The sequence below is a fragment of the Fulmarus glacialis genome, unplaced genomic scaffold (assembly GCF_000690835.1).
Source record: "Fulmarus glacialis isolate BGI_N327 unplaced genomic scaffold, ASM69083v1 scaffold36802, whole genome shotgun sequence".
Taxonomy (NCBI): Eukaryota; Metazoa; Chordata; class Aves; order Procellariiformes; family Procellariidae; genus Fulmarus; species Fulmarus glacialis.
In genome coordinates, this window is record NW_009200373.1 from 29,087 (window position 1) to 43,684 (window position 14,598).

At 43.3% G+C, this 14,598-nt stretch overlaps 1 protein-coding gene across 1 annotated transcript; it reads right to left on the reverse strand.

Annotated features, from left to right (window-relative positions):
* Positions 1 to 2,281: 2,281 nt before the first annotated feature.
* TRPV2 (transient receptor potential cation channel, subfamily V, member 2) lies at positions 2,282 to 14,202 on the reverse strand. Its single transcript, XM_009573590.1, has 16 exons — positions 13,883 to 14,202; positions 11,876 to 12,174; positions 11,092 to 11,225; positions 10,609 to 10,761; positions 9,772 to 9,912; positions 8,993 to 9,291; positions 8,373 to 8,549; positions 7,778 to 7,936; positions 7,552 to 7,647; positions 6,958 to 7,028; positions 6,080 to 6,245; positions 5,285 to 5,351; positions 4,890 to 5,197; positions 4,373 to 4,491; positions 3,467 to 3,561; positions 2,282 to 2,688 (listed from the first exon to the last, which is right to left on the reverse strand). Exons 2-16 carry the CDS (start codon positions 12,115 to 12,117, stop codon positions 2,564 to 2,566), a joined length of 2,352 nt encoding a protein of 783 aa, XP_009571885.1. The 5' UTR covers positions 12,118 to 12,174; positions 13,883 to 14,202; the 3' UTR covers positions 2,282 to 2,563.
* Between the last annotated feature and the right edge of the window lie 396 nt (positions 14,203 to 14,598).

The window sequence follows — 14,598 nt, forward strand, 5'->3', positions numbered from 1 at the left end:
TTGTGAAAGGTTTCTGTTTTCTCAGATGAGAGCCCTGCAAAGCCTCCCCATTTGCATAGGGATGGGTTCACATGCAGGTGGGTTTACTCGTCACAAGAGGTAGAAGGGAGAGGGCACTTCATCTGTTGATAATTTCTTGTGTAAATGACTGAAGTGTTTCCTGACAAAACATTATGATCTATTAAGAGTGGATCCCAAAATCCTGTTGGATGCTATGAACCAGCTTGTAAGTACTACTTCTGGCAAGGAACTGCAGACATCCCACAAAATAAACCCCAGCCAGCCTTCCTGTTTGTAACATGACCAAAAATGGGAAGTGGTTCAGATGCTGAAACCAAAGAAGAGCCTTGTGCATTAAGAATACAGAAAACTGGGAAGTTACTGATATTAATCTCAATAGTGCTGACTCACCTCTCACTGCAGAGAGGTTGTAGTTCCTGAAAAATCTCCTTTTTTCCATAGCACGTTGAAGAACTGTACAACAGCCTGGGCACTGCTAAATCTTCTGACCAACCTGACATATCTGCTTGCTGCACATGCCTGTCCCTGTCTGCTGTCCATCATCCTCCATTCATGAGCTTGAGAGGGCTGGGCCTGGTGGTCTGTGGCATGACTGTGAAGCACAAGAAATGCCAAGGTCCTGTTTCACAGCAGACACTAGATGTTTAAGAACATTTTTGACGCAGATCAAAGGATAAACTAACACTGCAAGCTTAAGAAAGGGATTTAAAGAGAAGTGGGCTCAAGGAACGGCTGAATAGGCAGGTTATCTTGAAAGCAAGCTGTCACAGCCCACAGCTATCAAAAACACTACCAATAAGCAAGATTTCACTTTCGTTGTTTATTAAGACTCCAGGCAGGGATGGCAGATCAGATTCTGCATTTCCTGAGAATCTCAAAGTTTGTCTACCACAGCAAAGCACCAAGCACAGCAATAGATCACCATATGCCAGACGATCCTTTTGTGCAATATGAGCACCTTGCCAAATCTTGGGAACACTTAGGACAAAGCCATAGATGGAAAAAGCAGCTGAAGGCTTCAGAAAGCAAGAAAACAGCAAAAGCTAGAGTAAGAAAAGTTAGTTACAATTCAGATACCCAATGCAGTGAAGCTGCAGAGGGAATTGCCCAAGACAGGGGAAGAACCCATCTGAAGTGACAGGGAATAAGTTCTAAAAGCAATGCTTTTGCTGCCAGTCCCGTGCATGTAGTAAGCAAAGTGAGGATTAGGATGGTTGTCTCCAAAAGACAAACCTCCTCGCTTCACTTGCTCGGAGTAGAAATGAGAGACAGGAGATCTTGAGTTGCATAGTTTATCTTACTGAATGTAGGGTGCTACCAACACTTGTAGTCTGCAGCTTTTTCAGGGTTATCACTAGCCATTCCCTCTATGAAAGATGCATCCAATGCAAGGTCAGCTGTTACAGCTTCAGATGTGGCTGCATAAACTGACATGAGGTCATGGAAAACAAGAGTTCACACGCATGGCAGTGAGGTCAGCACAGTACTGGGTGAAAGGTAATCAGGAATTTGGTAAGGCCTTATAGTCCACACTGATCACATTTTCTCTTCCTTTTTGAGAGAGCCTGAAGCTCTGAAAATACATCCAAGGATGAACATTTTCTATTAAGTAAACTTGCTGTAGTGATAGTTTACAGAAATACATGTTATTATTTTTAAATATAGGCTGAAAGTGAGACAGCTCATTTTTATCTCTTTTCCACAGAGTTTAAAGTATGTTTTCCATCCTGCCTGAGGCAGTGTGCACATTACAAAAAGCAATGAAGTCCTTGTAATCATTTACAGCAAGACAGGACACCCACTAAGACTGACAGAAAATATAAACTGATGCATTTTGGCCCGTCTGTCTCTCAGAAGCCGTGTGCAGGATTCTGCTGCTGTTTTCTTCAGAGACAAAACAACCTGTGAAAGACAGATGTTTCAGAAATTCACCACGTGAAGGTCCAGGAAATCCACATCACTTTTGTGCTCTTAAGCAAATGCGCCCATCGTGCAAACGATTTCATTATAATACTGTAAAATGGGAATTCTGATGTGGGCTAAACACCGAGCACTGCAGGCACTGACACAAAGACTCAGTATGGCTCTTGATGACTGAAGACTGAGTATTTGTCCACGCATGTCTCACAACACTCTTTATTCCAAAGCACTTCAGTGCAGTCTCTTGTGCCAAAAAAATAACAATTAACCCATTCTTAGATAGGTCACTCCTATCTTTGCTTGTCTATGGCAAACAGCATTATTTCTATACAGATCAGAAAGCACCGCCCTCCCAAAGACCACTCCCCACTGCCCCTATGATCTTGCTCTTGCACCTTTAGATGTAGTAATCAGAAAGCGTCAGGCAGAGAAAGTTGAGTAAAAATAGTTTCTTCAGAGGAAATTAATGATTAAAGTGCATGAAAATATTTAAAGCCACAGGCTGAACCACAGTCTTTGATGAAATGCACTTTACTTCTCATAATGCCTTCAATTCTTCCAGCCGCTATAGGAAGAACTACTCCTTTGAAGTTGGAAGCAAGGTTGCAATTCAGAAAATCTGCTAAAGATTTCTGGTTTGTCCCTCTAAAGGCATCATCTCAGTTGCTGAGGGCTGCAATAGTGACTGCTCCTCTGAAACAGCTGATCTCAGTTGTTTCTGTGGCATCCGTTTCCGTGAACTTGTCTCTATAGCAGGAGACATAAAAACAGCAGGCCTTTGTCAACAGCAGGAAGCTGACAAAGGGATCCAGTTTTTAGAAAAGCACAGGTTTAGGGAAAACCCAACATACAACAGATAGTATTTTAAGTGTTGCAACCTCCCCACTCCTAGAAAACTGGCATCTAGGAAGAACCTATGCTGGAAGAGCAGGGGGACATGTTTAAATCCGGGGGAGCTTCTGCCCAAGTTCTGCCAGGCTGAACAAAATATTTCTAGAAAAAGTAACAGCTCTCCATTTTCCACACAGAGTTGCTTCCCAGGTGTAACATGGGAAGTAAACATAATTATCTTAGGCAGAATTTGACAAAGCTGCCAGTGTTAATGCCCTGATTTGTGCTATAAAAGCCCTGTGATTTTAACACTTGCAGAATGAGTGGGCCTAAATTTTACCTTTCACTACAAAAAGCACCATGCATTTGGGCTGGTGAGTCAAAGGGAAGATCAGCCCTTGCTTTTCTCAGCAGCATTTCCTGCCCATTTCTACCAGAGGTAAGTAGCAATGGCATCTCCTTCATTCTCATCATTTGTTCCCAAACTCTGACCAGGTCCATACCTACTCTAATTCTTTATTTTCTCAGCTCACAAGTGATGCTGCTACTATTGAGGGATGGTGTGTGGAAGCAATTTCTGGGCAAGCTGGCCTACCTAAAATTACTGTTACCAAAGACATAATAACATTCCAAGAGTATTGCTGAGCAGGAAGCTAAAAAGATACTGAAGCCCTTTCTTCATGATTTAATTTACCTTCTGGATTTATTTCTGAATCACTGGTGTTTCCAGGGTCTTCCTTAAGAACTCCCACATCCTTTGCCCAATTTGTCCATTTAATTTCCTCTACTCTGGAGAGAGAAAATGCAACAGACACTGATGCATGCAATACAGCATTTCGGTCCATATCTCATTGTCCCGCAGCATCCCAACCCAGCTTATCCTGCCAACACAATCCTAATGGTTTGGCTGTAGCAACAACACCTTACAGAGGTTTTTTTGAGTGAAGATCTTCGGTTATCCAAGATCCACAGGGTAAATATCTTCTTCCCTGCATATTGTGTGCTGGTCTATGTTGTTTGTTTTGAAATACTCCAATTCCTCCCAGGGAACATACTTAAGACAAAGGGGAAGACCACTTTCTATACATGCTCCATAGCCCATAACATCCTGGAGTTACAGAACTGCTGCCCGCAGTTCGGTTCGCTGGGTGGAGAAAGGTTCCTCTGCTCTCCCAGCCCCTATATGCGAGGAAGAGTGCTGCCCCCTCGTGTTGCCCTCAAGTTGCATGCTCCTGAGCGACGGGGCCACCAGCCTGCATCCCTCCCACCACAGCCTGCTCTGGGCACAGCTATATTCGCAGCAGCAAAGAAAGCATCATTGCAGACACCCTGCCACCATAACCACTCGCACAGATGTGGGTTAAACAGGACATCTTTCGGTGACAGCATGCCTTGGTGACAATGCTGGCGGCTCAACTAGCCCTCAAACTTCCAGCATTGCAATCACCAACCAATTTGCATGTAGCCAGGAACATGTGGTTGAGTCACTCCATTGAGTCAGTGCTGAAACTCCCTGCAGCAGTTCAGGGCTACCAGCTTATGAATCATGGGAACCCGTTACTAGGCTGGAGTGTAAGAGGTAATGGTACATCTGTCTTACCTGAAACACCATCTCTCATCTTTCTTATTGAGGCCCACTGACATGAAGCAGCCAGATCTCCTCTTCCCACCTTGGCGCCACAGCCAGGCCTTCTCTATTTCTAGAATAGCAATAGCCCTCTGAAACAAGAAGTCCATGTCAGAGAGAAAACAGGGCATACAGAGCCCAGCCCCTCTCTTTGATTAAATCTTCCCCAATCAGCAATTACTTTGACTTAGAAAATCACTTTGAAACTCAATCCCAAAGTGCTCCTCAGCTTAATAGTACCAGTCAGTTACTTATTCTCTCAAGTTACTTAGGCACATGGATCTGGACTGGCTGGTAGCCATGCAAACAGCCTGAGTTTTAAATACATCTAAAAATGATTTTAGGATTTACCCCAGAGTGGCAAATTTATGTAAAAGAGAAGTTTATAGCTGAGGCTTAGGACAAAGACAGTCACTGTCATCTCTGATGTTATGAGACTCCAGTAGGAGTTTGGGCCACAACATACCTGCTGGGCAGCACCATGTCTCACCTGCAGTTTCCAGACGTTTTTGCTATAACCAGAAATATCCGTGACAGTCTCACTCATGAGCGCAATCAGCATGTTGAGCAAAAGAATGTAAGTGAGGATCACAAAGAGAAGCAGCAGGAGCATGACAAAGTATCTGAATCTGGCATGTTCCTGGAACTCCAGGTCGCCCATCCCAATGGTGATCTTGAAGAGCTCCAGGGAGACGCTAAGCAGCCCACCGTACATAGCATGGCTCCCAGTGCTCTCCATCTGAGCAAGGGACTTGTTCTGAGAGACCGAAGGAGCATCCCCCATCAGCGTAACCAGAGCTATGGGAAAAAGAGAATTTGAATCCTCCTCAGAAAAATTTACTTCTTGCAGCCCAACCTATAACATAATGCTGAGCAAGTCCTTACCTGCAGCAAAGCCAAAGAGGAAGATCATATACACCAAGAGGAAACGCAGCAGATCTTTCAGGATAGTCTGAAACACAAATCAGGAGGAAGTGATGATCTCCTGTTCTCACACATCATAAACCAACCCCCAGTAACAATACTGAAAGCAAGTTGGAAAATGCTTTTATCCAGTTTAAGAAACTACTAATACATGTTAAATTACTTCCTCGGGTAAATAACATCATTAGTAGCTTAATCTGAAAGTACTAGGTGAACTTCTTTGTTGTTATGTTTGTAGGAATGGGTTCTTTGAAACAAATAAATATCATGCCAGCTCACCAGTATGTCTGTTTCCAAATTGTTTCAACACACATCTCTTTTTTTTCTATCTCCGTTTGGTTTCACACAAACGGTGGTCAGAATTCTTCCCTGGCACCTCGTTTCACCTGCTTTATCTTGCCTTTTTAGTCCCAGATTCCTTTATGGACCTGGAAACACTTCGCAGCCCAAGCATAACAATTCCAGGGAACTTGCACTGGTTTTGACTGCTAGTTTTGAGTTGTTTTATGACAAACAGGTAAGTGTCAGCTGCTCTCACTTGCTGTATTCAACCACGGCAAACTAGTGGTTTGCCACAATTGTACTTCCTTGAAGACACTGATCTAATTGCCTTCTGCAATTTCTTTACTTCCATAGTTAGTACATCAATTCCATTTATGGTTTTCATGATCCTGAGAGAAGAAAAGTAATTGCAGGACTTCTACTAGTTCCACACACTCAGAAGCTTTTCATACAAAGTTTTTTCTGAGTACTGACCTTCTGTATCATGACACTGTAGATCCCAGTGCGTTGAAAGCCCCGAGTGTAATACAGCATGTTCACCCATCCCAAAAGCAGGGAGAACACCATTACCGCCACATAGTTTTCTGAACTTGCACCATAGAGGACTGCTGACAGCAGCAATGAGAAAGCCTGGATGAAGCTGGAGAGAAGTAGAATGAGTGACACAGTGACTTACCTCAATAAAAAGGCCCATTTACAGATCTGTTCTGTTTTGCAGGGAAAAGCAAACACATTTTACGAGGCTACATGGAGCATGTAAAGCGGCAGTTAATCAGACACATAGTTTATATAAGCAAATCCTGTTATAACCAGACCCACAAACTGTTGCAGTTTTGTTATGAACTGGTTAATCTCACAGTATGGAAACTCTGAACTGCTTGATGTAACTCACATAACTGATATAAAATGGAAAAGAATTTTAACACTTACGAACACATGCACACATACATGTACACACATGCATCTAAACAGATTTCTCCTCAGAAAACTGAGAGGTTATTTTCCTTTTGACCAAATCTGAGCCGTAGTGACTGTATGATTAAAAACTTGAGCTCCTTTCTAATAAGTAGATGTTGTTAACTGTGGAATAATTGAGGGTTTGACCTTCACCATGTTCAGCTACAAATCCAAGGACAGACCCTACCCAGCAAAATCCATTACAACAAAGGGTTATGACAAGATGCAGCAGGTAGGAGAAGCAAGCAGGGAAGGGATGGAAAGAGGAGACAGTGGCAGAGAATCAATCTTTCCTGCTCACCATCTCTCTAGTAATGTTAGCGCAACTTAGCTGCACACAGCAGAGAACCATTTCACCCGTGCTTTCATTGTGCAAAAAAGCTCAAGAGACATACATCAAGATCTCAATGCAGCTGTCAGAACACATAGTCTTCAGGGACTGGCGTCTCCTCCGCAAGTACAGACTCTAATAGAGAAAAATCAATGGTAGCCATTCATCAAAAAAACAGGGCATGCTAGAGTGATTCCTGCCCGGCATAGCCTATTGCTCAGGGGAGAGGTTTGCTCTATAAGCTCCTCTTCATGCTTTCATTTTCAAGATCCCAAATTTCAGCTAGTCATCCAAGATGAAAAAAAGGCCTTATTTATAAAGGGCAAGGATAAACAAGGGCTGAATCATGGGTCAGCCCTGTGTCTTTATTAATAGACTGCATTAAATGCCAAGGATGTGTTTTAGTACCATAAATCACAGAAGTCTCTCATAATTACTTACTGTTGTGAGCCTATTCTTCCTCTTGCCCAGCAACCTGGCTTGTGCCACCCCTGTCACTGCTAGATCGCTCTGACACTGTAAGTGTCTCAGAGCAGGATTCCCTCCTGCCATCCACTCATGCACATCCTGATGTCAGCAGAACCAAATCTGTTGCCTCCATGTCAGTGACGGTTTCCTTTTCGTTCTTACAATGAAACTAGACGAGAGATCCCCATACCTGAGCAAAGATCAGATAAATGCCTCCTAGCAAGATAATGATCAGTCCAGAGACCCACAGGAAGCCTCCAGCCGTGAACTCCACTGGAAATGAAGGCTGCAAGATGAAAACAAAAAAACCCAAAACACTGAAGACAGGCAGAGGTAGTGATGATAACCACCCTGCGCCTTTTAAAACTCGGCTCCATCCATTCAGGTCTTTACAGATAAAAGAAGATTGGTCCTACCTTTACCCGTAAGGGTTGATAGTATGCAATGACTGTAAAGATGATCATGAATGACAGGTATGAGACAAAACTAAAATAGAATCTCTTGGAAGCGAACGTTTCCCATTTTTGCTGAAGCAGTTTGTTCAGTGGCTCCAAAACCACCATCTTGTACCGATTCTGTGGAAAAAAAAAACCAACAAAAATGTACCCATGTGTCAACAGGAATGAAAATTCACCAGAGGATTGTCTTTTTCAGGGTTGGAGTCCAGTGGCTCCAGTTAGGGTATCCCTTAGGTAATCCCTTTCAGTATGAAAGAAATCAACCATCCCATAAGAAGTTACTTCTGCTTGGCTTCATCAAGGTATTTGGACACACCCAGGCTTAGGATAACCAAAGGATCAAAAATTTCTCTCATATTATAGATTATCAGAGGCATACCAAGCAGACTATAAATAATAAAATATGCATATAGTTCCATCATGCGTTTCTTTCCCAGAAAAATGATCATGTGAAATACCACATTAACTTGAAATGATTTGTATAATTATACAGCAACACTATAGAAAGGCAGAAAAAATGTTGCTGTCTTTGCCTTTTAGTAAAAGCACTCACCGGTGTGTCACTGCTGTATGCCAGAATCTCCAGCACAGAATTTTCCTCAAAGCTGTCTAAAGATGACAAGTCATAGAGGGACACATGGATAGGTCCATAGGTCCATTCAGTGAACTTGCGTGACAGGTGCCTGTACACTGGGTCTTTGATCTCTCTTTGGATGATGTGTTTGAAGATCTGAAGAGAAACCAGAAAAACATGTATGTCATGAAGGCGTAGAATGACACAAGCACACCCAAATCACCTTCAAATACAGGACACCTGGCTTTCTGCATTATACACTTTGATATATCCAAACACCAGACTATCTAGCTAAAAGCAGGCAATCTAACTACACTTTGTATCAGCTCTTCCAGGAGTAGAACCAATTTCAGTCTAGACCAGCTGTCTTGGCTGGGACAGAGAGCAGCAGCAGCCAGCTGAGACTCTGTAGGACACTAACTGGAGTGGCCTGAAGGAGGCCTCCTTTATTGTCTCCTGTGACACTGCTACTGTCAGCAGCATTACTACGGGTTCAGTGCAAGATGCTCCTACATCAAACCCCACTGCTGTGCTGAGGATATATGCTGCAGTCTTCCTTGTTTCCCAGCAACCCAGGGGTTCCCTCCGGTTGTCTTTACCTCCACTTTGCCTGTCTTGGCAGCAAGCTGTAGAGGATTTAGTCCATCATAATTCACTATCTCCTCCAGTTTCCACGTTGGGTCAGCCTTCACACCTGCCTTCAAGATCTCAACGTATGTTGTGCTCACAAACTTAGTATTCTCCTCAGTGTCATCTGCAATCATCACCAGGGCATGGAGGACGGTGTTGCCCTGTGTATCCTGCTCCTGGAGCCTGGCTTTCTGGTGGGGATTGTTTAGAAGATATTCCACCACCTCAAGCTGGTTGGTACAAGCAGCCAAGGAGAGGGGAAGTTCACCTGAAGAGATTAGGACAGTATTTGGAGGGGAAGCAGAAAGGGATGAAAAAAAAAAAAAAGAAAAAAAAGCATTTCTATGAAAATATATTTAGCCTATAGTTTTGCCACTGGAACACAAAGAAGTTCTTTCTCAGTGTCTCTAGATTCAGAAAGGGTTTTGCAGTAAACAATTACTCCTTATTTCTGGGGGCAGCTGAAACACTTTCCCAGACCCCTAATTTGGCTAAACTAATGAAGTATTTGTCTCTGTCTCAAGCCCCTCAGATAGAATTAAATACATAAAACCAAAGATGATTGCAAATGCTCACTGGACACCTCAGTCTGTGAAAGGATCCTGCCATTCAAATAAATCAAGAGCTTGATTACAGGACAGTGGAGATGGCAACCCATGTAGAGAGTGGCAAACCCAACTAGAATTAGCAGCATCGCATACAGTAAGGCAATAAAAAAAGTGAAGGAACGTGTTCCGCACTGACTCACCAAAATAAAAGTAAACTCCTTCTTTCTTCTTCTTGAAGAATTCACCATGGGCTCTGGCATGGACATCAGCTCCATTCTCTACTAGAAGTTTCACTAAATCTAGGCTCCTTTTCTCTATGGCAATATGGAGTGCTGTCTGGCCTAAGGAAACAGGCAAAACCTATCACAGTACCATTATCAGAGGGAACAGGCAAAGGACTCTTCAAGCAAAGAACTGTTTCAACAATCGCTGTATGTTCTGCATAGCAATCCTGCAGTCTCAGTGCTAGGCAGAGGGTGGGTGGCAACTGACAACTTTCAACAATGTTCATTGGAAAAGCACGTTGGAAACACTAAGTCAGAAGACAAGCCCCAAGACTATCAGAAATTCAACAGAAGACCAGGCAATTACCCCTGCCTGGCACTAAGACCCCAAGCAGCAATGACAGGATAAAGACAACGAGAGACGTACATGACTATGCTGCATGTCTGCTTTTAAAAGGATAACCCAATCCACTATTCTTTAGTAGTGATATACTATTTCTTTTTAGACATGCTTTTTAAGCTTTCCAAAGCAAATCCTCTCTTATTGCTGGGTTACTAAACATCTATCATTTCTGTTTTAAGGACTCAGAATAAAGTTGCAGAAGTGAAGTGTATCATTCAGGGCTGAAGAGGATGCAGACCAGAATCAGAAATCAGAACTAAAAGGTGAGTAGGCTGTTACTGTAACTGCACCAGAACTCTGGAACTGCAGTGCTGCATAAGCTCCAGTTCCCCTCTTCTTCCTTGTATCTGCACATCTCATCTGTCTAATGGGGAGCCTGCTCTGACACAGCATCACAACAGAAATCTTACCTCTGTAGTAACAATCAGAGCATGCCACATTGACAAGTGGCCTGGGATTCTGTGTCTTTTGGTCTATTTCCAGCAAAAGTGGGATTGTGTCATTCTTTCCATTTTTTAAGTTCAACAGGGCTTTCATTAAGCAGGTCTTCCCAGTCTTTGCATCTAGTAGAAAAAGAGTATTGAATGAATTGCGCATGTACTTTGCACACATCTGTATTACTTGATTCAGAACTTAAGTGTCACTGTAGGACCAAATACAATAATTATTGTAAAGGCCTTTCTCAGTATTTTTAGTCTGCAGTAGAGGCAAAAACTTTAGGATATATATAATTAATGGCATTCTCCATCCTCAGGTGGACATTAGGAAAATAAAAGAATGGACAGAGGGCTGGAGAAAGCAAAGAATCACGAGCAGGTTCCCCTGCTTCCCTCCTACATTAACAAGCACTGCCTCTGCTAACCCTGTTTATGGTGTACTGAGCAGGAATCTACCTGTGTATTCAGAATTGGTGAGAAATTTGGAGGTCCTCCTTAAGTACTCAAGTAAACCATCCAGTGCCTCGGGGCTGCCCCTTGAGACTGCGCTGAAGAGCCTGTCTCTGTCAAAGCGATTGGGGTCCTTTTGGCTACGGAAGAAATGCAAAGCGTTAAGAAGTTCTGGAGAGTGGAAGACAAGAGCGTGCGATATGTTCTAGTGGGACGGTGTAAGAAAGAAGGGAGGCAGAAAAGTTTGTCAGAAAAAACAAGTATTTTATTTTTGAATCAAGGGAAAAATAGAGACAGTTATTTCCCAGAATCCTCTTAAGTGGCTGCTCTTTCCATCAGCTGGAACTCTTCCCAGATCCTGTCTGATGTGCAACCCTGGAACGCATCCAGAGCACAAAGAAAAGCCCAAGATAGCTGCAGGACCAGAATCAGTCCCATCACATGGTGTGAAGTACTCCGTGAGCTAGTTTACATCCCTCCCTGGCAAGAACAGTTCAGTTGTATAGGGCTCCATGCTAAGCTGCTCTTACACCCAATTTGGCTTATTTGGTGCTAGTTCAATTATACCCAAAATACACCACAACACACACCATACACATACCTTCCAAGTGCAAAAGAAAAGGGCTAATATGTCTCCTTTCTGCCTTTAACTACCTCCCATCAGATTCCTGTAATATTCCTGTATTGTCACTTCTAGTTTAGACTTTGGTAAAGTCTATAGGCTCCTACCAGCAGGTATCAGTACAGATCAACAGGGATCCCACCCTTGTCAAACATCAAAGTTACTCACTTGCTGACGAGTCCTGGCCGATAGTTCAGATTAATCTTGACTTTAGGAGGAAAGTTACTGCTCTCCTTCTGATAAGGTGTCTCAAAGGGCCGTGGCTCTCCTTTCTTTCCATGTAGCCCTGATCTTTCTTTGTTTTTACTAGATGCAGGTTTATCATCCTGGATACTGTCATCTGTTTCCAGCAATTCTATCAACCTGTTCCTCTGACCTGGGCCCGGCTGCCCATTTGTGAAGTTGTCCATTTCTAGTAGAGATGGTCTTACAGATCACCAAAGATGTTCCCCACTGGGAGACTAAACCTGCGAGGGAAAGGGAGAATTAACACAATTTGTTCACAAACCTAGAACGTGTATGGTGTGGCACGCATGTAGAAGAAAGCATGTTTCCAGGTCCAGCGTTCCTACAGTTGACTATGGGTCCCTTGAGAGAGAGATTCACTAAAACTCTGCACAGTGGGAGTATTTGAATAAAGGATTGAGGCCTTAAATAGGGTACCTCTGGAGAAGTTCAAAAGCAGTTAATGGAATACAGGCAACTTGTCTGCAGAACATCCGAACCCCCTTTGTGAGATGACCTCACCTGTTGGCAGCAGCACAAGGTCCTTACATAAAAGGCAAAGAAAGTGGCTCTTTAGGAGACTACGATTATTGTTCTTGTCTCAGTGCAGCCAACACAGGCTAGTCACCAAGTGGCCAAAAAGATAAGATTAACTGTAGGCCTTCTTTGGAACAGAGTGATAAGTTTGTCATGTTCTCTGTTGGTAAGAACGACAGTATTTCTACAGGGAAAACATATGCACAAATTATGCTCATGCATTGTCGCGTTTCATCCTGGGGCAAAATGAGTGGGATCTCCCCAGTGTTTGGAGCTGCTGGCTATCCATGCGGGCACAGGCTTTGAACTTCCAGCTCCACAGCACAGGCAAACACACACCCCAGCTGCCATATGGACACTCGCAGCCCTCAGAGCCTGAGCACAGCACAGCTCTCCCAAGAGCAAAGCTGGATACAGATCTGCTGTACAGAGAGCATCAGTATTCAGAGCACCCAGCCAGCCCACTTCTCTCATCTAATATGTCCTGTACCCTTTTTTTTACTCTTTTGAGGCATCTCTTCATATATATCTGGATACATCTCAGATCCACACCCAATGCAAGCTAGCTGTAGTCAGCATATGACTGCAGATTCATGCACAGTTTGTGAGCCAGCGAGGAAACATCCATGATTACCAACCTGAAGCAGAGCTTTTTTTAATAACTCCGTCTTATTCACATGTACTCCCTCCAAATGGTTAACAGGTTTTCTCTGAAGAGAAATCTCCCTTGCTGGGACTACAGCCAGACTCCATAGCCTGTACCAGCAAAGAGGTAAATTGACAGAGCATAAGCATTCTGGCTTAGGTTAGGATGTGGAGAAACATAGTTCTAGGCAGAAAACAGCCACAAAACATCTTTATGCAGCTCACAGCAAGAAATCCAAGGGCTGATTTCAAGACAAACCATTATGATAATTCAGCCACTCAGTTTAGTCTGCACTCTAATGACAAACATTCCTCTGCATACACAGGCATACACCCTATAATGCCATTTCAGACTTATTTCCTCCCCCAAAACACTTACTGGTACATTTGCCGATCCTTTAGAGGGCTATTTGTACTTCCGTAATAGTTTGCTTGTGCTTTTCTGTCTTCCTTTCCCCAAAATCATTTCTCAGCTGCAGTTTCCATCTCTCCACAGCGCTCGAGAGAGTTATTTATTGTCAGTCTTGTACAGACAGACTGTCTGGTTTAAAAGCAAGAGCAAAATTGTCCTAAAAATACAAGACCCTATAATATATACATCCACTTTGTGCTTCCTCAGGAAACACAGAGAGTACTCTGTTTGCCAGCTCAACTTTCACTTCTCAACTCAAGAGCTGAGTTGTTCCTTTCTGCAACTTTACCAAGCCATTTTAAGTAGCGCAGCACAAAAAAGCTCTGCTGTCAAAAGAGGAAGAGCACAGCACTTACCCCAAGTTGCTGCAAGCTCCACCCAAGAACTGATCTGACAAGGGAGTCTCAACGGATCCTTCAGAGGGTAAATAATCTCTCAGTAGAAATCAAGTCAAATCCTAACAAGTGTTAATAAGCATGAAAGCAGACCTCAAATTATTTACATCCATGGGTGAGAGTCCTCTTCTTCTGTAGAGAAGACCACACTCATATTAGCACACTGTTAACGACACAACGTTGAACTCCCAGTTGGTGGTGGTCCATGAGAGAATCCAGGCTGCCTGTGAGAAGGAATAACCACAGATTATTGTAATTTACTCAACTGTATAGCTTTTTGCAAAGTGAAGGCGGCTTGCACAGGAAATGACTAGATAGATTTCTCAGTAAAAGAGAGAGCCAATGAGTGCAGTGCTCTTATATGGGAAAGCTGGCTGGCTATTGCAAATTCACAATGCTTAACCCCTGCCTGCACATATAGAGGCGACATCTCGTGGCTTTCAACAATAGATCAGATCTCAAGGGAGACAGCTGATTTGACCCTGACAGTGCTAGGGCCCGTGGTTTAGTTGTGAGGTTTGTCACAAGGCTCCCTCAGTTAGCCCCAGGACAAGCGAGTATGCATCAAAACATCTGAGGTCAACTGTTTCTGTGGAAGCCACTTCTCCTCACACTTCACACCCCCCAGTTACGAGGCAGCGCAAACCGTATGAGAAAATAAAGTAGCCAGAACGTTA